General features: G+C 45.4%; 1 protein-coding gene across 1 annotated transcript; it reads right to left on the bottom strand.

The window, feature by feature from the left end:
• Nucleotides 1–9560: 9560 nt before the first annotated feature.
• On the bottom strand, nucleotides 9561–13602 carry LOC123453149. The gene is made up of 6 exons (XM_045129919.1): nucleotides 12235–13602; nucleotides 11576–11676; nucleotides 10955–11137; nucleotides 10781–10871; nucleotides 10312–10525; nucleotides 9561–10174 (listed from the first exon to the last, which is right to left on the bottom strand). The coding sequence occupies exons 1-6, from the start codon at nucleotides 13557–13559 to the stop codon at nucleotides 9836–9838; spliced, it is 2253 nt and encodes a 750-aa protein (XP_044985854.1). The 5' UTR covers nucleotides 13560–13602; the 3' UTR covers nucleotides 9561–9835.
• Nucleotides 13603–26377: the final 12775 nt, after the last annotated feature.

Genomic DNA, 26377 nt, shown 5'->3' with positions numbered 1-26377 from the left:
GAGATCCACGAAAATACTTTTCTGCCGCCGCAAGCTTCTGTCTCCGCAAAATCCCATCTGGGGCACGTTCTGGTGCCCTGCCGGAGGGGGATTCGGATACGGAGGGCTTCTTCATCAACACAATGACCTCTCCGATGATGCATGAGTAGTTCACCATAGACCTTATTTCCATAGCTAGTAGCTATATGGCTTCTTCTCTCTCTTGGATCTTCAATATAGAGTTCTCCATGAGCTTCATGGAGATCTATCCGATGTAATCTTCTTTTGCGGTGTGTTTGTCGAGATCCGATGAATTGTGGATTTATGATCAGATTATCTATGAATCTTATTTGAGTTTCTTCTGATCTCTTATATGCATGATTTCATATCCTTGTAATTCTCTTCGAGTTGTGGGTTTTGTTTGGCCAACTTGATCTATGATTCTTGCAATGGGAGAAGTGCTTGGTTTTGGGTTCATACCGTGCGGTGACCTCACCCAGTGACAGAAGGGGTAGCGAGGCGCGCATCATGTTGTTGCCATCAAGGGTAAAAAGATGGGGTTTACATCATTGGTTTGAGTTTATCCCTCTACATCATGTCATCTTGCTTAAGGTGTTACTCTGTTCGTCATGAACTCAATACACTAGATGCATGCTGGATAGCGGTCGATGTGTGGAGTAATAGTAGTAGATGCAGAAAGTATCGGTCTATTTGTCTCGGACATGATGCCTATATGTATGATCATTGCCTTAGATATCATCATGACTTTGCGCGGTTCTATCAATTGCTCGGCAGTAATTTGTTCACCCACTGTAATATTTGCTATTTTGAGAGAAGCCTCTAGTGAACACTATGGCCCCGGGTCTACTTCATACCATATTTTCAGCCTTTCACTTTTACTTCGTTGCACTTTCCGCCTTCAGATCTCACTTTGCAATCAATCTTGAAGGGATTGACAACCCCTTTATAGCGTTGGGTGCAAGATCGTTTGTGTTTGCGCAGGTACTCTGGACACTTAGCTTGATTCTCCTACTGGATTGATACATTGGTTCTCAAACTGAGGGAAATACTTACTGCTCCTGTGCTGCATCACCCTTTCCTCTTCAAGGGAAAACCAACGCAAGCTCAAGAGGCAGCAACGCCATGCGGAGACAAAGAGTGGCGGCGGCGGCGGTTGCCCCACGGTGGTGTGGCCACAGGGCACTCCGACAATGGAGCGAGGGGTTGTGGAGGATTGCTGGAGTTTGGGGGTTCCTCTAGTGAGGTCAGGAGGGAGGGGGAGAGCTCGGCATTAGGCGAATTTAGGAGGGGCTCGGCGGCGGCCATGGCGGCAATTGCAGGACAGGAGAACTCCTCGAGCTCGGGCAGGAGGTTGGGAAGGGGTAGAGGAGAGAGGGGAGGCTAGAGGTGAGCTCAAAGGGCTACGGGGAGGGCTATAAATAGGTGCCCGACGACGAGCAGATGGTCTCGGCCGCCGTGGCAACCTTATCAGCTTACTCGAGCTCTGGGGATGGCGTGGTCGGCCGTTTGCGGAATCTAGAAGACTCACGGAGGAGAAGGGGAGGCCACCTGGGCTTCGGGAGGGCTCGGGGAGGAAGAAGACAATGGCGATCACTGGTGGAACAGGGCGGAGCTCATCGCGGCGCTGCAAGGAAGAATCCAGAGGGGGAGAGGGCTCCAGGAGGAAGGGGGCGACTAGGGGAAGCTGCTGGACATGACTAGAGCTCGAGGGAGAGAAGAAACCGACGAGGCCGAGGGCTCCACTGCACAGAGCACGTGTTTGGCATGTGAACATCGTGATCACTGGCTCTGAGAGGACAAGAGAGGCTGGCACACCTCGTCTAGCAGATAGTCCTTCCAAGGAATAGTCATTCTGAGGTGATAGATCACCAATAGACACCAAGAGATGATGGGAGGCTACACTGGAAGTTTCCTGCAGCAGACTTGGCCCTATTACTATGATCAACAGAGAAGTGATAAGGGCAAAGCATTATGTCTGGGAGGTTTAGGGTAGGAAGGACTACAATCCTATGAAGTTTGAGGAGCATGGGGCCAATATTTAATAAGGTTACTTTGCAACTGACTAATCTGGTCCAGCATAGAGATTTTGATGTGGCACTCACATACTGGCTTGGATGGGGCTAAAACTTGGAGGAGATGAGTTATTTATGATTATTAAGATGTTGTATAAATTTCATACCATCTGGATAAACCAAAGTGGTACTTCCTTCACACGGTACCCCACTCGACAGAATCTTAGGAAAGTTACTAGGGGAAAATGGCTATATGAAATGATCTCAAATTTGGTTGAGAGATGTTTTATAGATAAGAGAATGTCCTGGTAAAATTTCAGAAATTATGGAGCAATATAAAGCATAGTTGCTTCACAATCCAAAATAATGATCAGAGATAAATATTTGATGTTATGGTCACATTATTGAAGGGTTGATGCTCAAATTTGGTGGAAAGTCATTATTTGAGCATATTGAGATAATTGCAAAGTTTCAACTCATTTGAATACTCTTAGCTACCACTTGCTTCACAAACCTTCCTCTGGATCAAAAACTTTGGAAATTTGAAATATTCACTATCCAAATTGAGTTGAATTTTGGCATGAGGCAATGATATGGATAGGAAAGAGAGCCCACAAATTTTGAGAGCAAGCAAGCACATATAAAGGGTACTTGCTTCACAACTTGACAACTAGGGCAAAATCAGAAAAGGAATATTTGAGGAATATTTTTTAACATGGCAAGGAAGGATTTTGTCATATCTGAGGATTATATGACCCAAAATATTTATGAGAATTATTCGGTAATTTTTGGAATGATAGAAATGTGGGTTGCTTCACAACCCAAGGCAATAGGGTTATTCCTTTAATAGGAAAAAGGAATATTCCCACGGAAAAGATTATTTGGGATTGGCTCAAGATGAAAATGACAAGGTCTTGGGATGGTTTGGGGATTGGCAAGCCACTAGGGGAGAGAAATCAAGGGTGATCCCTTTAGGTTTCAAAACTATTAAGCCACAGAAAAGCACAACCACACCAAAATCAAAGGAAAAAAGAAATGGGCAAAATCCAGGGTGTTACATCATCTTCTCCTTAGCTCCAAAATGACATAATTAGCTAATTTATCTCCAAAAAGACATACTTAGCTAATTTATCTCCAAAATGACATAATTAGCTTAGTTAGGTAAAAAATATCAGAAGAACCTTGGTCATCCTCTTCATCTCCTTCTCCTCCTCCTCCTCCTCCTCCTCCTCCTCCTTCTTCTTCTTCTCCTTCTCCTCCTCTTTCATCTTCTCCTTAGCTTATTTTCCCCAACAATGACATAATTAGCTAATTTAGCTCTAAAATGACATAATTAGCTAGTTTAGCTCCAAAAAGACATACTTACCTAATTTAGCTCCAAAATGACATAATTAGATAATTTAGCTCCATGGTAACTTTGAGTTGTCGCCACAACCCAGCGATAGACCACAAAATGCAGTGTTGGTTTATTGTTGGTGTCTCATAGAAGTGAGTTGCTTACTCTCTACGAAAATTGATTTTAGTTTCAGGATTGTGCACTTGATTATGCATGCCTCATTACCCAAATTAAATCATGTGCATTGCTACGGAGACATAAATATTATAGTGGTTTAACATCTATATGTCCTTGTGAATCATTATACACATCAACTGATATTGTCGAACTTCTTTTCACATCCACCGCTACTACTATGGTGAGCACCTTGTGAATAAATTTCCTCCAAAGATACTTTTGCGCATTAAAAAATAGCCACAAATAAGTATGATATGATACTTGATTCTATATCATTACAATATCTACTTTTCAAACGAAAAGAAGTGACACCACTCCCATTGCACATCGTGAACTCCCATTCATAATATTGCTATTGAAGATTACATGAACTTCCATCCTAGCAAAAGGAGAACTGGGAACAATGAAAGAACAATTAGAATCACATACGAAAATCAAAGATGGCACGCACATATGCATCAGCCGGCTGGCACCGGATCTAGAGGAGGAGAGGGAGGAGTGGCGGCAGCGGATCTCACTGTGGGAGGAGGGCCGGGCGCTGCTCGTCGGCGGCCGCAAATGGAGGAGGCGCAGGTGGCCGGCGTAGGTGGAGGCGACGACGAGGACGGCGTCGATGGGGCAGAGGGATGACGGCGTCGACGGGGCAGGGGCAGCGTCGGGGCGGCAGGGGTGGCGTCGGCGTCGGGATCGAATGGAGAGAGAGGGAGAGATCAAAATTTCTAAATTGTCGCTTATATAACCGCACCTTTAGTCCCGGTTGGTGTCAACAACCGGGACCAAAGGTCTCTTTTCAGCAGCCCAAAGGGCAGGAAGCAGAGGCCTTTGGTCCCGGGTGGTGGCACCAACCGGGACTAATGGTGGCATTGGTCCCGGTTGGTGTCACCAACCGGGACTAAAGGTCTCTTTTCAGCAGCCCGAAGGGCGGGAAGCAGAGGCCTTTGGTCCCGGTTGGTGGCACCAACCGGTATCAATGCCCCCCTTTAGTCCCGGTTGGTGCCACCAACCCGGACCAAAGGCCTTTGCGCGGTGCGGTGCTATGTTTAGTCCCACCTCGCTAGCCGAGAGGGACTCGGAGTGGTTTATAAGCCCTACTCAACCAACCACTTCGAGCTCCTCTCTACTGCAGGCTTACGGACCTAAAATCAATCTGTGTGCTTGTGGGCCTATTGGGCCTACTGCGGGCCTGCATGCTGGCCCTAGTAATGGGTTTCTAGTCGTATGCACGCCGTGGTGGCACTTTTTTAAAAAAATCCAGTTTTTTACTTTCTTTTTTGTTTCTAATTACTTATTTATTTTCTTTTATGATAATTATTTTTACTATTAAAGTTTGTAACAAAATTCTAATTACTTATTTATTTTCTTTTATGATAACTCTTTTTGCTTTTAATGTTTTGAACACAAAATACTTTGATAATTTTTGCTTTTTAATTTTTTTTCCAGTTTTTTTGCTTTCTTTTTTGTTTCTAATTACTTACTTATTTTCTTTTATGCTAATTTTTTTGCTATTAAAGTTTGTAACAAAATTATAATTACTTATTTATTTTCTTTTATGATAATTCTTTTTGCTTTTAATGTTTTGAACAGAAAATACTTTGATAATTTTAATTGCATAAATCCTATATAATTTTAGTTTCAATAATACTAGAGGTTTATAAAAGCTTTTTAGCTCATTCCTTTAGTACCAGTTCTAAGGCTGTTACAAAGGTATTTTATTTGGTACACGTTCTTTTTGCTTTCTTTTTTGTTTCTAATTACTTATTTATTTTTTGTCTCTACTGCAGGCTTACGGACCTAAAATCAATCTGTGTGCTTGTGGGCCTATTGGGCCTACTGCGGGCCTGCATCCTCGCCCTAGTAATGGGTTTCTAGTCGTATGCACGCCGTGGTGGCCTTGTAGGTGGCACTTTTTAAAAAAAAAATCCAGTTTTTTTGCTTTCTGTTTTGTTTATAATTACTTATTTATTTTATTATATGATAATTCTTTTTGCTATCAATTTACAACCCTTTATGATTTCATTTGTTATTTCTCATGTATTTACTGATTATTTTGAGTTATAAGACCATGAAAATGAAAAACATTTGAAATGAACTCTGAAAAGGTTCCAAGTTGGCATGGTATCATCATTTCACCCACATAGCATGTGCGATAAAGTTGACAGGGTTACGGTAAAAACTGGATGCACTTCGTGTACAAAACGGACAATTTTCTTTCGAAGTATCGGGGTTTCATACGGAAACTCGTTTGTTACAAAGGGATTTCATTTTTTTGAACTTATTTGAACTCCATAGTTTTTCTGTGTTCAAAGTACACCATTCAAAGCCACATCATCAATTTACAACCATTTATGACTTCATTTGTTATTTTTCATGCATTTACTGATTATTTTGAGCTATAAGACCATGAAATTGAAAAGCATTTGAAATGAACTCTGAAAAGGTTCCAAGTTGGCATGGTGTCATCATTTCACCCACATATCATGTACGAGAAAGTTGAGAGGGTTACGGCAAAAACTGGATGCACTTCGTGTACAAAACGGACAATCTCTTCCGAAGTATCACGGTTTCATACGGAAACTCGTCTCTTACAAAGGGATTTCATTTTTTTGAACTTATTTAAACTCCATAGTTTTTTTGTGTTCAAAATGCACCATTCAAAGCCACATCATCAATTTACAACCCTTTATGACTTCATTTGTTATTTTTCATGCATTTACTGATTATTTTGAGCTATAAGATCATGAAATTGAAAAGCATTTGAAATGAACTCTGAAAAGGTTCCAAGTTGACATGGTAACATCATTTCACACACATAGCATGTGCGAGAAATTTGAGAGGGTTACGGCAAAAACTGGATGCACTTCGTGTACAAAACGAACAATCTCTTTCAAAATATCAGGGTTTCATACGGAAACTCGTCTGTTACAAAGGGATTTCATTTTTTTAACTTATTTGAACTCCATAGTTTTTCTGTGTTCAAAATACACCATTCAAAGCCACATCATCAATTTACAATCCTTTATGACTTCATTTGTTATTTTTCATGCATTTACTGATTATTTTGAGCTATAAGACCATGAAATTGAAAAGTATTTGAAATGAACTCTGAAAAGGTTCCAAGTTGGCATGGTATCATAATTTCACCCACATAGCATGTGCGAGAAAGTTGAGAGGTTTACGGCAAAAACTGGATTCACTTCGTGTACAAAACGAACAATCTCTTTCGAAGTATCAGGGTTTCATACGGAAACTCGTCTGTTACAAAGGGATTTCTTTTTTTTGAACTTATTTGAACCCCGTAATTTTTCTGTGTTCAAAATGCACCATTCAAAGCCACATCATCAATTTACAACCCTTTATGACTTCATTTGTTATTTTTCATGCATCCACTGATTATTTTGAGCTATAAGACCATGAAATTGAAAAGCATTTGAAATGAACTCTGAAAAGGTTCCAAGTTGGCATGGTATCATCATTTCACCCACGTAGCATGTGCGAGAAAGTTGAGAGGGTTACGGCAAAAACTAGAAGCACTTCGTGTACAAAACGGACAATCTCTTTCGAAGTATCAGGGTTTCATACGGAAACTCGTGTGTTACAAAGGGATTTCATTTTTTTGAACTTATTTGAACTCCATAGTTTTTCTGTGTTTAAAATGCACCATTCAAAGCCACATCATCAATTTACAACCATTTATGACTTTATTTGTTATTTTTCATGCATTTACTGATTATTTTGAGCTATAAGACCATGTAATTGAAAAGAATTTGAAATGAACTCTGAAAAAGGTTCCAAGTTGGCATGGTATCATCATTTCACCCACGTAGCATGTGCGAGAAAGTTGAGAGGGTTACGGCAAAAACTGAAAGCACTTCGTGTACAAAACGGACAATCTCTTTCGAAGTATCGGGGTTTCATATGGAAACTCGTGTGTTACAAAGGGATTTCATTTTTTTGAACTTATTTGAACTCCATAGTTTTTCTGTGTTTAAAATGCACCATTCAAAGCCACATCATCAATTTACAACCATTTATGACTTCATTTGTTATTTTTCATGCATTTACTGATTATTTTGAGCTATAAGACCATGAAATTGAAAAGCATTTGCTGATTATTTTCGTGGCATAAACCGGGGCCTTCTAAACCGGTTCAAGGCACGAACCGGTACCAATGGATGTGGGCCAGGAGCGCGGCCCATTGCTCCCGGTTCGTGACTAGAACCGGGACAAATGGGTCCAGACGAACCGGGACCAATGCCCACGAGGCACCGGCCGGCCCCCTGGGCTCATGAACCGGGTCTAATGCCGCCCATGGGTCCCCGTTCGTGAAGAACCGGGACTAATGGGCTGGCCAGGTCCGAACCGAAGCCCTGTTTTCTACTAGTGAACTACACAAGAGCTCTTCTCTTCAGCAATCCTGTCTTACATAAATTATGGAATAATGTGAGTAGTTGGTGTTAAATGAATAAGTCTATTTTCATGATCATGCTATAATGATTAAGTTTGATCATTTAAGCATTTGTATGCATCTCTTCCTGTTGCTATTCCTTTTTTCCTAACAAGAACACTAACATAGTCGTTGGTTAGGGGGTAACTCAAATGGCAACAAAAGAAGCCTAGAAGTACTGTAAATAATCTTGGGGTTGTAGGCAAAGGCTTCAGATGGGGTAATGTCAGGTCCCTGCTGAAGCTTCTCTAAAAGAGGCTTGCAACAGATTGTTCACCATCTGTGAAATGTGGTTCAGCTAGATATAAAGTTTTGAAATTGCCAAGATATGCTTGAGACATGGTATTAGATGTTCCTACTGCATGTTCATGTTGCTTCAATGGTCCATACTCATCTGTTGATGTGTATACAAGTTGCTAGATAAGTTGCTTTTTTTATGTAACATTCATGTCGAGCATATTCTGTCTGACTCTATTCATTCTGCTAGCATGACATGCCTTTTGAAGGAGTTCAGTTTTTCATATATATGTATATATCTGATGTACTAACATCTTAATCTGTTGCTATGTGTTGTTAGTGCTATGCTGATGGCCGGTCCAGATTTTCATCGGTCGTCAATGCCTTCAGTAGGATTTTATTTTTCTCTACAGTTGGGAAACACTTTTTTCATTGGACAAAACTTGGACAAGAATTAAGACGCCCTGAAGAAGTCAGATACGAATGGTGCTCAGACTTGGTCTGAAGACATTGAAACAGTTCAGGGTGTGTTTTGTTGTTCTGTACAACGGCATTTTGATCTTGTGAGAAACACTTCATTTTTGAGACGTACGATAACCATCATCGACATATTTCATCAGTTTCTGAACTGTTTTACATGTCCATATGAATCCGTTTTTTATACTGTTGGCGGCAGTTCTCTGTTTGTGTTTAGAACGTATTTGTGACGGTTTGAACGTTACATCCGTTTGAGTGACAAGTAGTATAAATTGAAGGGTGTGGGTATAAAAATACGAGTATGCACGATCAACGTTTAGAGAGCTAAAAAAATGTTAAGGTATATTTTGGACGTCCTTGAAAAGAACATAGACGAGGCTCAGTTTGAGCCACGCAACGAAACCCCTACCCTCCCCGTTCCAGAATTCAGATCAGGCCACTCCGCGTCCTGGCCGCCTGGATGGCGCGAGGGCTGTGGATGGAGGAGGCCCAGAGCCTTGTGGAGCAGGCCGCCGAGGAGCCCATCTAAGGCCCAGAGCCTCTAATACTAGACTAGATCCCATCAGCTTAATTCATTCTAGTTCTGCTGTGCATATGTTTGCTCAGTCTGCCAATTAATGTTACAGCCCTGTAATGTTCCCTGTAATGTGTTACTTGCTGCACAGTATTAGCATCAAATTGATATGCCAACTCCTCTAAGAGTCATATAATGCTAGCTGATCAAGTAAGGCAGGCAAAACATATAGTAGTAATAAATTAATATGAGTTTTGATTAAGAAGTATTACTCCGTCTCAAATTAATTATCTTAGATTTGTCTAGATACATATTAATTATCTAACACTAAATTCGGGGCAGAGGCCAAACATATGTGGACAGTAAAGAGCAAACAATGGAAGGTTTATCAGAGCACGGCAAAAATTGCAGTCCGATGAGTATAGCACTGCAGAGAGCCACTGATGATCCATCGGTTATTGTGTGCTAATGCTAGGAATATCTAGTGACCAGATCAAATACTGAATGACAGAAACTTGTATCTCCCTACTTGCATACAGTTCAACAGAATAAGCATTGATCATGAACAGACTAGTAAACATCTTGGGAGGGCATTCCAGGCATATCTTGGCAGTTTCAGATCTTCTAACTAGCTGCTATCACATTTCATTCACGGATGGTGAATCATCTGCTGCAAGTCTCTTTGGAGAAGGTTCGTCCGAGATCGGCTTGTCAACATTAGCTCGTTTCATGTCTCTGCCAACAATCACAAGCTCAGTTACACTACCTCCAGTGCTTCCTGTTGCTGCTGCTGCCGTAGACATAGTTGGGGAATGAAAGCTGTTGTTTGATCCAGACGTCTGTGAACAAGTCAAAGATGCAGCTCCTGCCACACCACGGCTAACATTCTGCTCATGACTTGTCACTGAGACCACCCGCTTCTTATTATGATCTATGCCATCGTTTGGGGTTGACATTGCTTGCTCCAGTTCTTCAAGCTGAACCAAAACAATTAAGAGAGATGTCATTATTATTCCTCACAAAGCAAGGAAAACGTTCTTCTTCGTTCACAGAGCACTACTAGATTCATGAGCAGAACCAAATTGGTAACATGAGTAGAATTCAGTTTGTTCACCTTCTTCTGGAGTCGAGGCAACATTCTAGCAAGGTAAGATATCTCATCTTCTAGAGTCAACTTCCCTGACTGTCCTTTAGCAGACAACAAAGCTTCCTTGGCATTTATCAGATTATGCATACACGACTTGCCTACTGAAATAGCCTTTGCACAATATGGGATTGCATCCCCAGCCTTTGATTCTAACCCGAAGGCCAAACTAATGCGGACGTTTCTAGAACTGAATTAAGGTAATCAACAAAGGATGAATTGAACTCAAAGTCCAAAGATTTGGACGTTTCTAGAGCAGACCAGCATTATCTACCTGAGATTTTTCTCTGGTGATCAAATGTACACTTACATGTGGATTTCAGCAGGTGAAGGCACCCGTGCAAGATTTGGGTTAACTCAAATTATTTAAAACCATACACTAACATGCTGATTTATACGTCAGACTAAATTCACAATATTATCACCACAAGGAGGATACTGCTCGAAAATTCGAAAATTGTCAGGCCTAACCAAATGTTCCAAGATCGCTAAAGCTTCGAAGTAGTAACCGATTGCGCTGTCTGTGTCCTCTACAAAAGTGAAAATCAAATGTGAGGCCTTGAATGACCATTCACCAGTCTTACACACTAGTAACAGAGATAGTTGAGGTTACCTCTTCTCATGGAGATTTGAGCCAGAGAATTCAATATATTAACCTTCTCCATTGTCTTGTCTGGACTCTTGGCAACTATCACCTTTGCAGTATTCAACATTTTCCAGGCCAAATCCAAATCAGAATCATCTCTATCGCCTGTCATGTTCCCATCCTTCTGACCTTTGCCATGCAAGTTTGCCCCTAACCAACGAATCTATCAGCATTTACCATTGAAAGAAGAAAATATTTTTTTTCTCTAGAAAATGGAAGAGTTTTATTATTCCCGGCCTCTGAATCGAGGATGCACACAGCCCAAGAAGAAACAAACAGCAATGAGATGCATACAAATGCGTACAAGATCCAACTTACTTAGTATACTGTGATCATATAATATTAGTAAAAACATTTCAAGTCCCAAACTATTAGTACTTTGCATTAGCATTGGCAAAATACTCATTAGAAGTTTATCAGGTATACTCTTCATTAGGCATGAACAGACGATGACAACTTAATGCAACCAGTTGTGTTATCAACTAGAGTATATAGATTAAAAAAGGATAATAATGTCTTTCAGTGTATCAGCTTTGCTTGTTGTGGATGTGATTGATTCTTCATTTGGTGCATGCTTTGAACCACTACCTGAAGGATTGGTCGCCTTCCGAGCTTTAGCTAACAAGGCACATCCATAACAGTAAAACGTGCTAGCACACTGAGGAGCAAGGTCTCCATAATGTTGAACCCTACATGACAACAACAATGTGTAAATTAGCTGATGCATCATCATCAAGGTTATAACATAAACATATCTGAAGTAGAGCAAAACCATTTTAATGACTTTCATAGATTATGAAGTACAAATCTGAGGAAGAGGAACCATATAAATGAACTGCACAGCGATCAAATAGGATAACACCTATCCCTCAAGCACTTGGACTTTGATTTAATTCTCACCGCATTACAGACATCACAACAAAATATGCTATACTCCCGGGTGTTGTTATCAGGTCATATTGGCTAACTGGACTCACTAAACCACCAAACACCAACACCCACGACGTCATGCTCACTGTCAAACACATGAAACCAAAACACCACACACTCGGTAACCACATTGTCGTAGAACATCTTAAACCCTACTCTTAACTAGCTACAAACGTCAAAAGGCTCAGAGCCACTATGCACATGAAAAGAACAATGAACTAACTGGAAGTTTTTTTCCCCGCAAACTATCAATATGTTAAGCTACATCAGCATGTCTAGCTAGGAGAACAAGTGGAGTTTGGGAGTAGAAACCAAACCTGATCTTGAGAGCATCTCTGAAGCAGTTTGCGGCGTTGGCAAAGTCCTTCTCATTGATAGCCTTGCACCCCTTATCAAACAGCACCTGCGCCCATTCTAGTGATTTCTCCTCCCATGCCACTTGCTGACCACCCCTCCTCAGTAGGTTCAGCGGCGGTGCCGCTGGGCCGTGGTGTTCACCCCCTGGCACTTGGAGCCTAGAATGTGGAGTGTAGAAGCTGACAACTGGAATCAAATTACAGAAGCCATGATCATCACACACCTTTTCCCCCTGCTCCGACTGCAGCTTGATCATGAAGAGACTAGAATCAGTTTTCACGAAAATAGCGTTTGCTCCCTCCGCAAAGCCCAACACTGGAGAAAGACATTCTGAATCGACACCAATTGGGAGCACATCAAACAGGTCGACAATGCGGCTCAGCACCCATCGTGCATTAGTGCCATCACTCGCCTCCCATTTCCACAATATGAGCTCCATATCAATGGCTTCGGCAACCCCCAGACCACCGTCGTCCACGAGCACGAGATTAAATCTTTCTTTCTCACTGCCGTAATCGTCAGGTGGTGTGTTGAACACAGACAGTTCAGGACTGTCCAAATTGTACTCCAGGACCACCCCACCGTCGGACAGGAAGTAGAGCAGAGATCTCCCAACCAGCACGCTGGAATGATACTCGAATTCCATTGTGAACTCGTCTTGCCTCGAATTCGGCTTGCCCCACGTGCCAGTCTCCGACGAGTACAAGCACGCCGATGTGATAACGTGCCAGTCTTCTTCATCTTCGCTGCCGTCGACGGCGAAGACGAAGACCACGCCGAAGGGACCTCCCGCGCAGTCGCGGTGGTCGCACCCGTCCGCTGTGCAGAACACGGCCGCGGTCGGCCACCCGCACCTGAACGCCGCGGGCAACGGTATGCGCTGATGGGCGCCCGTGATTGGCTCCCACAGGAGGATTTCCTGAGTTTCCTGGCGGTCGTCGGAGAGGAAGAGGGCGCGGCCGTGGCGGCAGTCGAGCGGGCGCCAGAACCGGCGGTCCGGAGCGGCGAGGGAGAAGGGCGAGGGGGTGGTGGGGACGAAGTCTGGGATGCGCTTGTTTTCCCAGTCGTGGAGGAAGCCGAGCACGGGGGGCGCCCGGTGGGGGTGGAGCCCGATGAAGCGGCGGCGGAAGTGGGGATGGGTGACGACGCTCCTCCAGGCCTTGCAGACAAGGGAGGCGCGGAGGAGGCTACCTGGGTCGTCGAGTGGGAGGCGGAGGAGGATCTCTTCGACGACGTCGTCCGGGAGCGCCGGCGGCAGCGCCGGCGGCGGCGGCGGTGCTGCCATGGTGGCCGTTGGCTGGGTTTGGGTGCGGGTGGGGAATGGTTCGGCTCAACCAGCCCGACGCTGGCCACGATCGATTGTTTTAGTATTTTTTTCGGTTTGGGCTATTTCCCCTAGTGAAGCCTTGGGTTATTTTATCTTAGAGCAAGTTCAACCGATCGACTTAAATGGATGACGGTTTTGTCCGTCTTTTATCCGTTTGGGTCTGCCATCTGTTTTGAGTCGGTCTGTTTTTCTTTTTAGGTCGATCGCGCGTTCAACGCTAACAACTCATTTTATGTTCGCACTTAGATAAAGCAGGCCAGCATGCCAACGCTCAAGAATTCATGTCGGCATTATGTCAGCGGTCGGCATACATTGTCAGTCTACATTAAACCACCACGCAGTTCATGTTGGCACACTTGCCAGCAACCGTCACACATACTAGCACACCAAATTCGACTACATCATGTCGCTTCGTGGTCATGCGAGCACACTTGCCGGCATACAAAAAAGGTTTCATTGATCTCCATCGCAGATCACAGCTGATCGAACTTGAGCATTTCGGCCTACATCTTCTCGAACCATAGCCTCTTCCTCGATGACACGGTGTTCAAATCAACCTTCATGATCTCCGCTCCCGTCTTCATGCTTGCGAGGGCCACTTCTTTCGCCTTGGTCCTCGCATTGGTGGCCTCGATCTCAAGCATCTTGGCTTGCTTCGCCTCCTCCAACTCAAGCATCTTGGCTTGCCTTTTTGCGTCCATCTCAAGTCTCCTCCTTTGGATTTCCATGAAGGTGTGCATTTTCTCTTTCTTTTCTTGCCGGCGCTTCTCCTCCCGCAAGCCCTTCTTGTTTATCATGCCCTCCACCTTTTCAAACAAGGCTATCGACGCCGCGTACCGCCTGTCCTCCTCTTTGAGTTGGTCTTCCCCCCCCCCCCGACCGGGCCTTCTCGCTATCACCATGGTTCTGCATAGCTTATTTACCCCCACGCGCCAAGAGGGCGGCATATTGCGCCTTGAACTTCTCCTCCCCGTTGATGATAGTCCAACAATGGACGAGATGGAAGGCTTTGTCATCGTGCTGAACCTTGAATGCCTCCAAGGCTTGAAACACCTACAATTGAAACCAAGCAAGCATATGTGAGCAAATGGACAAGCAATCCACGGGAAAAAAACGTGGCACCAAAGTTTGGTTGGCGAGCTCCTCCTCGAACAAAGGCCCCCCATCGATGTCCATGTCACCGTCCTCCTCCTCAAGGTCGTAGTCCTCCGGGAACTCATGATCGAGCGGGAAGCCGTCTAGGCCGACCTGATCTTGCATGAAGGCGCACCTTCGAAAATCATGTTCTCGAGGAAACCGTTGGTCGTGTCATCGTCGACGACTACCGACATTCCGTCGAACAGATTGCGGACGTCTGTGAGCATGTTGGATGGCATCTCGTGCTGGCATTTCCTCATGCCTCTGTACGATGATCCGTCTGCCATCAGCGTGGTGTTGAGGTCGATGGTCACTGGTGCGGGCATGGAAGGAGCGGAGGTGAGCATTCCCCGGAGAAGTGGCTGCCTTGCGAGTAGACGTGGAAGCCGGAAATCGGTTGCGTGCAAGACACGCGCGGCGACTCTAGCAGCATCATTCGAGGATATGTTGACGAGCCAGTGCTTGTCGCGGCTGCGGCAATGGCGGCGTTGACAAGCCTGTGCTGGCTAGGGTTTACCCCAAGGTACAACAAGGCCTCCATCATTCATGCCTTCACCCGGGCATTGCTGTCTTCTTGTTACACGGCGGCGGCGAAGGCGGTGGCGACAACTGCCCGCATCCTGCACGTGCCTCCGGGCCTTCCTCTTGGGCGACTCCACGGCCCGCTCCTCATGCGTCAACTCCTTCTTCTTCTTATTGGGTGGCGTCCCCGCCTTGCAGGGGGGGGTATTGCCTCTGCCTTCGGCGGCAGCGACACACGTGGCCATTGAGGCAATGGCGGCGGCAGCCTCGAAGTCGTCATCCATGGCGGTGGGAGCGGGCGCGGGAGCGAGCGGGAGAGTTTGGGGAAAATGGAGGGAAAGAGTTTGAGGAAATCCAGGGAGAGAAGTAGGCGCGCGCCGTGCGCGTCCGCTTCGTGTCCACGCCGATGCAAATTAGGCGCAAATTTGGGCGTGGAATGGGTCGGCAGGCGGACAAAAAGCGGACGTGCATCCGTTTGGGTCGGCGCGTTGGGCTAACTTTTTGTCCGCGTCGACCCAAACGAACGGCGGCGGACGAAATGGGTCGCCCCGTTGGAGTTGCTCTTAACAGGCCACATATATACTAATATTAAATCACATTTTTATCCATGTAATCAATTACCTTAAAGTCATGTTTTCTTAGCCAAATAAGCAAGTACCCAATGCAGGATTAGGAGGTTGCCAATATCTGTCATGCCCATAAGGTGTTTGATAAAATGTCAGGGGCATCTAAAAGAATTTTCTGGCAACCAAACTTTTCAGAGTGGGGTCTCTTTAGATACTAAAGGTGACGGTGGGGTTAGATGGGCAAAACAGAAAACTTGTTAGTGTCATTTTTGATGAAAAACAATTTTGGTCAAGAAATGCAGATGGTTATCTCATGCATTTAAAATACTCCAATGGGGCTAAAATCCTAGACTTAAGGGTTTGGTAGGAAGGACTATAAGCAGGGAAAATCCCATGGTCAATAAGGCAAGATAGAATAGGGTTGCAGTTCAAACTACTGAACTGCACTAGAATAGAAACGGGGATGATTTGCTTTTTTTTCAAATGACAAGAATGGTTTTTTGCATAAAATGGAATCATTTGCATCACCTGACATCTTCAATTTTTTTATAGAATTTTAAATGAATTTATGAAATGGTTGCAGTGCAATAAAGGCTCCTAAAAGTATGAAAATGCCTTTCAAAAACTAATTTGGCAAGTTTTATAATAATAATATTTCTCCACTGAATTTATAACATTGAAATGAAATGATTTCAAACAAATGCTCAAGTCCACAATACTTTCAAAAGTTCTACTTGGAGGGAAAAGAAAAATTTGTGAAAGGGAGGCTCTCAAATTAGCAAAAAGGGCAAATTATATTCACAAGTCTTATTTCAGGAAAAAAAATTTAATAAAAATATGGTTAAATTTTTTGGGTGTTACAGAACCCCAACCTCATGCCACCATCAACAAGGGCCTTGTCGGCAAGACTAAGATCACGAAACAATGGGACACCTCTTTCCTTCCCTTTCACCTTGAATTTTTCATTTTCTTGGGCAGTGAATCCATCCTCGTCCAGTTCCTCCGTCGGACCGTCGTCATCCGAGTCATACGCATACATACGACTATAGGGAAGGCTACGATCCATGTCTTGCTGGTACAGAATCACATCCAAGTTACCAATGGGATTATAATGAATCTCTTCAGCTTCCACATAAGCATCAACATGGGCATCATCACCATCAACATGAGCAGAGTCAGCTTCACATGAACCTCTTCCTCTTGAATTACCATGGCTCTATCATTCATCTCCGCTTCATTTGGTGGTTGAATAGAAGAATTGGGTACATAAGCCTCCACCCTTCCATCATGTATTGGGGAGGAGGCATGTCGGTTTAAGTCAATTTGTAGCACAGGTAGCTCAACCTTGGTGGAAATAATTCAAGTGTTTTGTCTTGTGATTCAACTACTTTATCCTTGTACACCTTCCAATGCAATTCCGAGGTGATAGGCATATTCTTCAATCGAGACTTCACCCCCACTCCAACATCTACCTTCCAATAAGTTTAACTTCATCATTTGGGTCAATCCAATTTAACACACTTCTAACTTTCACAACCACCTCCCCATAAGTTGGGCTTGAGTCAAAAACCATGGATTCTTCCCCTTCATCGGCATTGCCTTTCATAAACGTCTCGTTATCCAAGTAATGTACATTAATGAGTCTATTCGTCTAAATACATTGTAAAAAGGTCAACGGTAGGCCGGCAACATAATATGGACCAAATAACTACTACTCATTCATGGATCAAGGAAGATCTATGATGCATTAAATTCAAACAACAACACAAATAAAATAATTGATTAACCCTAATTACTTACTAATGACATTGCCTAACCCTAACCCTAAACCTAGAAAAATGCCTAACAATAACTATAGTTCGATTTTACAAACATGATGATTAGGCATACTACACATATTCAAGCATAGAAACTACCATATCATCCCTCAAATCCATTGATTTTACACCAAAATGACCTAAATTAGGGTTTGCATACAAGTAAAGAATCCCATCAAATGAGATGATTCCAACCAACCAAAAAGTAGAGAGTGGGTGAGGTACCTTGAGTGATGAAATTGGCCTTGATCCACTGGAGAAAACTCAAGCAATGGAGATGGATTTGATGGAGGCAAGAATGGGGGAGAAAGAGGACAGCGCAGAGGAGCTCAGCTCGGGGAAGAAGGAGATTTGGGGGTGATGGGGTTATAGTCCTAGGGTAGGGTCATAGGCCTGCCCTGTAAGTCCTACCCAAGGACTACCCCTCATAAGGGACAAGGCCCTTAGTCAGTTCCGGCTGAATTAAGGAGTCCCCATCGTCCAGTCGGCAACAGGTCCTCGACCATCCAGTCGGAGACTAGCATTCGGAGAACATCCAACTAACCGACTGGCTGCCACTCGGAACATCGTAACCCCCCTGGAGGGAAACGGTCGTACATTTCCCTGTGCATTTATTAGCATTTAGGACGTACGTTACCGGTAACGTACGCATTCAATCGCCACTACTCCACCCCTGTACCGGAACCGTTGTGGAGGGCAGCGCACTCTATATAAGCCACCCTCCCCCTCTGGTGCAGGGGTTAGAAAATCATTGTATTCCATATTCCACTCGACAACAAGCTCCCAGAGCATTGAGATGTAGGGCTATTACCTCCACCGTAGAGGGGCCCGAACTCATACAACCTCGCCGTAGCTAGGACTGTGCCCATCCTTTTCGTACCCTACACATCTACTGTCAGGCTTATACCCACGACAGTTGGCGCCCACCGAGGGGCAGGCGTCTGAGCAACTTCCGGCGAGTTTGCAACTACTTCCTTTCGTCATGTCATCCGGTGGAGATTCGAGCATGGGTCACCAGATCTTCTTCGGCGCTCTCTCCTTCATCGTCGACGATTCGGCGTGGCTTCAGGATGCTCCTCTCGACGTCGAGGCGCTTCCCTGTCGTGGGGCTACGCACTTCCGTGCTGGCGCCCGCGGCATTCTTCTTCTCCAGCAGTCGGCTCCCGCCGTCCGCGACTTCAGCGTTGGGTGCAACATGCCCAGGCGCGCCAGAACGCGTCTTCACAAGTGGCGATTCTCGAGTCTGTTGTGGTTGCCCCGCTGTCCCAGCACTCGGGCTCGGTTCCGACTGAGTTTCCTTCCGAGTACGTGGGTCACGGGCCTGCAGCAGAAGTACACATGGCCAACTCTCATGAAGATCCCCGTCAAGCTGGCCGGAACGAGCACGAGATCGGCGAAACGTCCGGCGCGCGTCGTCCGCCTCGCCGTTCTGCCAGTCGACACACTCGACGGAGCAACGTGGAGTTGTTCCGCACGCCCCTCCTCTACTTGGCTGCGGCTGCCAAGATAGCCGATTCCCTCCAGCCGACTAATTCAGAGGCTCGTAGGGGAATCGAGCAGATCCGAGCCCTGTTGCACACGGCGCAGCAGCACAATTCGGCAGTCTCCCAGTCGCATAACAGGATCCATAATAGTTATGTTCATGCGAATACGCATCGGTCGGTTCACAGCCCAGGTTCCCATCAGCGGCACAGAGGAGGCAGCCGTTCCATAAATCACGAAGATCGCCGCCGTTCATGCACCCCTCCACGGGGTGGGCCCTACAGGCCCCGACATCATGATGATCGGCGTTCAGTCGGTGACACTTACGACCCAAGGCCCGACGCAAGAGGGCATATCGCCCAGCGGAGGGTCCACAGGGGCTGGGCCCACCGCGATGTTCATGATATTGACCGTCCGAGTGGAAGCAGGGCCATCGTTTCTGGTCCCGAGTGTTTCAGTCGAGCCATCCGTTCGCCTAACATCCCTCCCAACTTCCGATTGGCGATGGGAATTAGCAAGTTTACAGGGGAGTCCAAGCCAGAAACGTGGTTGGATGATTACCGAGTAGCAGTCAAGATCGGAGGAGGAGACGACCATGTCGCCATGAAGCACCTCCCTCTGATGCTCGACGGCTCGGCGCGAGCGTGGCTGAACCAGTTGGCCCCCTCAAGCATCTACAGCTGGGCAGATCTGGCCCGAGTGTTCATCAGGACCTTCGAAGGGACGTGCAAGCGCCCTGCTGGCCTCGTGGAGCTCCAGCACTGCGTCCAGAAGCAGAATGAGCCCCTGCGAGACTTCATTCAGCGTTGGACAACTCTCTACCACACGGTGGAGAACGTCACCGAGCATCAAGCAGTCTGCGCCTTCAAGGCAGGCGTGCGGTACAGAGATCTGTACCTGAAGTTCGGCCGAACAGGCGACATCTCCATGAGCAAGATGATGGAAATAGCGACGCGCTATGCTAATGGCGAAGAAGAAGACCGCATCCGAAGCGGCAAGCACAAAACAGTCGCTGATGGAGATGGGGGCAACACTCGGAAGCAGAAGCAGAAAGCTCCGACTGCTCCGCAAGCAGAAGCTGCAGCCGTAACCAATGCCAAGTTCAAGGGAAAAGGGAAGGCTCAGTTCACCCCCAAGAAGAAACAGTTCAATAAACCCATCCCGGACCAGCCATGTCCGGTTCATACGAAGATGGATGAAGAGGGCAACCCCATATATGCGAAGCATACCACTCGACAGTGTCGCCTCCTGATCCAGGGGTTCGGCGAAGGGCAACCGAGTGAAAAGGATAACGAACAGGATGAGGAGGATAAGGAGGATCCGTTCCCCCAAGTCCATGCAACTCTCATGATTTTTGCTGACGTTGAGACCAAGAGTTGACTGAAGCTGGTGAACACAGAGGTGAACATGGCCACCCCCTGTTGGAATTATGCCCTAGAGGCAATAATAAATATAGTTATTATTATAATTCCTGTATCAATATAATCGTTTATTATCCATGCTATAATTGTATTGAATGAAGACTCATTTACATGTGTGGATACATAGACAAAACACTGTCCCTAGCAAGCCTCTAGTTGGCTAGCCAGTTGATCAAAGATAGCGAGTGTCTTCTGATTATGAACAAGGTGTTGTTGCTTGATAACTGGATCACGTCATTAGGAGAATCACGTGATGGACTAGACCCAAACTAATAGACGTAGCATGTTGATCGTGTCATTTTGTTGCTACTGTTTTCTGTGTGTCAAGTATTTGTTCCTATGACCATGAGATCATATAACTCACTGTCACCGGAGGAATACTTTGTGTGTATCAAACGTCGCAACGTAACTGGGTGACTATAAAGATGCTCTACAGGTATCTCCGAAGGTGTTAGTTGAGTTAGTATGGATCAAGACTGGGATATGTCACTCCGTGTGACGGAGAGGTATCTCGGGGCCCACTCGGTAATACAACATCACACACAAGCCTTGCAAGCAATGTGACTTAGTGTAAGTTGCGGGATCTTGTATTACGGAACGAGTAAAGAGACTTGCCGGTAAACGAGATTGAAATAGGTATGCGGATACTGACGATCGAATCTCGGGCAAGTAACATACCGAAGGACAAAGGGAATGACATTCGGGATTATATGAATCCTTGACACTGAGGTTCAAACGATAAGATCTTCATAGAATATGTACGATCCAATATGGGCATCCAGGTCCCGCTATTGGATATTGACCGAGAAGTCTCTCGGGTCATGTCTGCATAGTTCTCGAACCCGCAGGGTCTGCACACTTAAGGTTCGACGTTGTTTTATGCGTATTTGAGTTATATGGTTGGTTACCGAATGTTGTTCGGAGTCCCGGATGAGATCACGGACGTCACGAGGGTTTCCAGAATGGTCCGGAAACGAAGATTGATATATAGGATGACCTCATTTGATTACCGGAAGGTTTTTGGAGTTACCGAGAATGACGAATGGGTTCCGGGACTTCACCGGGGGGGGGGGCAACCCACCCCGGGGAAGCCCATAGGCCTTGAGGGTGGCGCACCAGCCCTTAGTGGGCTGGTGGGACAGCCCAAAACGGCCCTATGCGCATTGGAGGAAAAATCAAAGAGAAAGAAAAAAAGGAGGAGGTGGGAAGGGAAGGAAGGACTCCCACCCACCAAACCAAGTCCAACTCGGTTTGGGGGGGGGAGACCTTCCCCCCTTGGCTCGGCCGACCCCCTTGGGGCTCCTTGAGCCCCAAGGCAAGGCCCCCCCTCTCCCACCTATATATACAGAGGTTTTAGGGCTGATTTGAGATGACTTTTCCACGGCAGCCCGACCACATACCTCCACGGTTTTTCCTCTAGATCGCGTTTCTGCGGAGCTCGGGCGGAGCCCTGCTGAGACAAGGTCATCACCAACCTCCGGAGCGCCGTCACGCTGCCGGAGAACTCTTCTACCTCTCCGTCTCACTTGCTGGATCTAGAAGGCCGAGATCATCGTCGAGCTGTACGTGTGCTCAACGCGGAGGTGTCGTCCGTTCGGTACTAGATCGTGGGACTGATCGCGGGATTGTTCATGGGGCGGATCGAGGGACGCGAGGACGTTCCACTACATGAACCGCGTTCACTAACGCTTCTGCTGTACGGTCTACAAGGGTACGTAGATCACTCATCCCCTCTCGTAGATGGACATCACCATGATAGGTCTTCGTGCGCGTAGGAAATTTTTTGTTTCCCATGCGATGTTCCCCAACAGTGGCATCATGAGCTAGGTTCATGCGTAGATGTCTTCTCGAGTAGAACACAAAAGTTTTTGTGGGCGGTGATGTGCGTTTTGCTGCCCTCCTTAGTCTTTTCTTGATTCCGCGGTATTGTTGGATTGAAGCGGCTTGGACCGACATTACTCGTACGCTTACGAGAGACTGGTTTCATCGCTACGAGTAACCCCGTTGCTCAAAGATGACTGGCAAGTGTCCGTTTCTCCAACTTTAGTTGAATCGGATTTGACCGAGGAGGTCCTTGGATGAGGTTAAATAGCAACTCATATATCTCCGTTGTGATGTTTGCGTAAGTAAGATGCGATCCTACTAGATACCCATGGTCACCGTGTAAAACATGCAACAACAAAATTAGAGGACGTCTAACTTGTTTTTGCAGGGTATGCTTGTGATGTGATATGGCCAACGATGTGATGTGATATATTGGATGTATGAGATGATCATGTTGTAATAGATAATATCGACTTGCACGTCGATGGTACGGCAACCGGCAGGAGCCATAGGGTTGTCTTTATACTAATGTTTATGCTTGCAGATGTATTTACTATTTTGCTAGGATGTAGCTTTAGTAGTAATAGAATGAGTAGCACGACAACCCCGATGGCGACACTTTGATGGAGATCATGGCGTGGCGCCGGTGACAAGAAGATCGTGCCGGTGCTTTGGTGATGGAGATCAAGAAGCACGTGATGATGGCCATATCATGTCACTTATGAATTGCATGTGATGTTAATCCTTTTATGCACCTTATTTTGCTTAGAACGACGGTAGCATTATGAGGTGATCTCTCACTAAAATTTCAAGACGAAATTGTGTTCTCCCCGACTGTGCACCGTTGCTACAGTTCGTCGTTTCGAGACACCACGTGATGATCGGGTGTGATAGACTCAACGTTCACATACAATGGGTGCAAAACAGTTGCGCACGCGGAACACTCGGGTTAAGCTTGACGAGCCTAGCATGTGCAGACATGGCCTCGAAACACATGAGACCGAAAGGTCAATCATGAATCATATAGATGATATGATTAGCATAGGGATGCTTACCACTGAAACTATACTCAACTCACGTCATGATCGGACTTGAGCTAGTGTAAGTGGATCATGAACCACTCAAATGTCTAGAGAGATGTACTTTTTGAGTGGGAGTTTAGCGAATAATTTGATTAAGTTAAACACTAATTATCTTGAACATAGTCTAAGTCCACTTTGAATATATTTGTGTTGTAGATCATGGCTCACGCGACAGTCACCCTGAATTTTAATACGTTCCTAGAGAAAGCTAAATTGAAAGATGATGGAAGCAACTTTGTAGACTGGGCTCGTAATCTTACGCTAATCTTACAAGCTGGGAAGAAGGATTATGTCCTTAATGTTGCGCTAGGAGATGAACCACCCGCTACGGCTGATCAGGATGTTAAGAACGCTTGGTTAGCACGTAAGGAGGACTACTCAGTAGTTCAATGTGCAGTCTTGTATGGCTTAGAACCGGGACTCCAACGTCGCTTTGAGCGTCATGGAGCATTTGAGATGTTCCAGGAGTTGAAGTTTATCTTTCAGAAGAACACCCGGATCGAGAGGTATGAGACCTCCGATAAATTCTATGCTTGCAAGATGGAGGAAAACTCGTCTGTCAGTGAACATGTGCTCAAAATGTTTGGGTACTCAAACCGTCTAGCTGAGCTGGGGATTGAACTCCCGCAAGAGGCTATCACTGACAGAATCCTTCAACCAGTGCCGCCAAGCTATATAAGCTTTGTGTTGAACTACAACATGCAAGGGATGAACAAGTCTCCCGGCGAGTTGTTTGCGAAGTCGCAGAGTCTGAACTCCGTAAAGAGCATCAAGTGTTGATGGTGAATAAGACCACTAGTTTCAAGAGAAACGACAAAGGCAAGAAGGGAAATTCAAAGAAGAGCGGCAAGCCTGTTGCCAATCCGACGAAGAAACCCAAAGCTGGACCTAAGCCTGAAACGGAGTGTTACTATTGCAAGGGTATGGGTCACTGGAAGCGCAATTGCCCAAGTATCTGGCAGATAAGAAGGCGGCCAAAGAAAAATCAGGTATATTTGATATACAAGTTATTGATGTGTACTTAACCGGATCTCGTAGTAGTGCCTGGGTATTCGATACCGGTTCTGTTGCTCATACTTGCAACTCGAAACAGGAACTACGGAATAGACGAAGGCTGGCGAAAGATGAAGTGACGATGCGCGTAGGAAATGGTTCCAAGGTTGATGCAATCGCCGTCGGCACAGTTTCACTTCAGTTACCATTGGGATTAGTTATGAACTTAAATCATTGTTATTTAGTGCCTGTGTTGAGCATGAACATTATATCTGGATCTTGTTTATTGCGAGACGGTTACTCTTTTAAGTCAGAGAATAATGGTTGTTCTATTTCTGTGAGTAACATCTTTTATGGTCATGCACCCAATGTGAGAGGATTGTTCATATTGAATCTTGATAGCGATACACACATACATAACATTGAGACCAAAAGAGTTAGAGTTAACAATGATAGCGCCATATTTTTGTGGCACTACCGCTTAGGTCATATTGGTGTAAAGCGCATGAAGAAACTCCATGCTGATGGACTTTTGGAGTCACTTGACTTTGATTCACTTGACACGTGCGAACCATGCCTCATGGGCAAGATGACTAAGACTCCATTCTCCGGAAGAATGGAGTGTGCAAGTGACTTGTTGGAAATCATACATACCGATGTGTGTGGTCCGATGAGCGTGGAGGCACGCGGCGGATATCGTTATTTTCTCACCTTCACTGACGATTTGACTAGATATGGTTATGTCTACTTGATGAAGCACAAGTCTGAAACATTTGAAAAGTTCAAGCAATTTCAGAGTGAAGTTGAAAATCATCGTAACAAGAAGATCAAGTTCCTACGGTCTGATCGTGGGGGTGAATATCTGAGTTTCGAGTTTGGTGCTCACTTAAGACAATGTGGAATTGTTTCACAGTTGACACCGCCTGGAACACCACAGCGTAATGGTGTGTCCGAACGTCGTAATCATACTTTATTAGAGATGGTGCGATCTATGATGTCTCTTACCGATTTGCCGTTATCGTTTTGGGGTTATGCATTAGAAACAGCTGCATTCACTTTAAATAGGGCACCATCAAAATCCGTTGAGACGACACCATACGAACTGTGGTATGGAAAAAGGCCAAAGTTGTCGTTTCTTAAAGTTTGGGGATGTGATGCTTATGTCAAAAAGCTTCAGCCTGAAAAGCTGGAACCCAAAGCGGAAAGGTGCGTCTTCATAGGTTACCCAAAAGAGACAGTTGGGTACACCTTCTATCTCAAATCCAAGGGCGAAGTGTTTGTTGCTAAAAACGGAGCTTTTCTCGAGAAGGAGTTTCTCTCGAGAGAATTGAGTGGGAGAAAGATAGAACTTGACGAGGTTGTCGAACCTCTCATCCCTCTGGATGGTGGCGCAGGGCAAGGGGAAACCTCTGTCGTTGCGACGCGGTTGAGGAGGAAGTTAATGGTGATGATCATGAAACTCCGGTTCAAGTTTCTGTCGAACCACGCAGGTCGACGAGACCACGTGCTGCTCCAGAGTGGTACGGTAATCCCGTCTTATCAATCATGTTGTTGGACAACAATGAACCTGCAAATTATGAAGAAGCAATGGTGGGCCCAGATTCCAACAAATGGCTAGAATCCATGAAGTCCGAGATAGGATCCATGTATGAGAACAAAGTGTGGACTTTGGAGGTACTGCCTGAGGGCCGCAAGGCTATTGAGAACAAATGGATCTTTAAGAGGAAGACGGACGCTGACGGCAATGTGACCGTTTATAAAGCTCGACTTGTGGCAAAGGGTTTTTCACAAGTTTAAGGAGTTGACTACGATGAGACATTCTCACCCGTAGCGATGCTTAAGTCCGTCAGAATCATGTTAGCAATAGCTGCATTTTTCGATTATGAAATCTCGCAGAGGGATGTCAAAACGGCGTTCCTTAACGGTTTCCTT

Source organism: Hordeum vulgare, chromosome 5H, assembly GCF_904849725.1.
Source record: "Hordeum vulgare subsp. vulgare chromosome 5H, MorexV3_pseudomolecules_assembly, whole genome shotgun sequence".
Classification (NCBI taxonomy): domain Eukaryota; kingdom Viridiplantae; phylum Streptophyta; class Magnoliopsida; order Poales; family Poaceae; genus Hordeum; species Hordeum vulgare.
This window is presented reverse-complemented; position numbering and strand designations above follow the sequence as displayed.

Excerpts from the sequence above, each read along its gene's own strand:
- LOC123453149 (XM_045129919.1), bottom strand. The coding sequence starts at position 13,559 with ATGGCAGCACCGCCGCCGCCGCCGGCGCTGCCGCCGGCGCTCCCGGAC. Across the intron at positions 11,677-12,234 it reads AGAGATGCTCTCAAGATCAG|GGTTCAACATTATGGAGACC; the intron begins GTTTGGTTTCTA and ends GTTGTCATGTAG. Across the intron at positions 10,872-10,954 it reads TCAAATCTCCATGAGAAGAG|AGGACACAGACAGCGCAATC; the intron begins GTAACCTCAACT and ends TCACTTTTGTAG.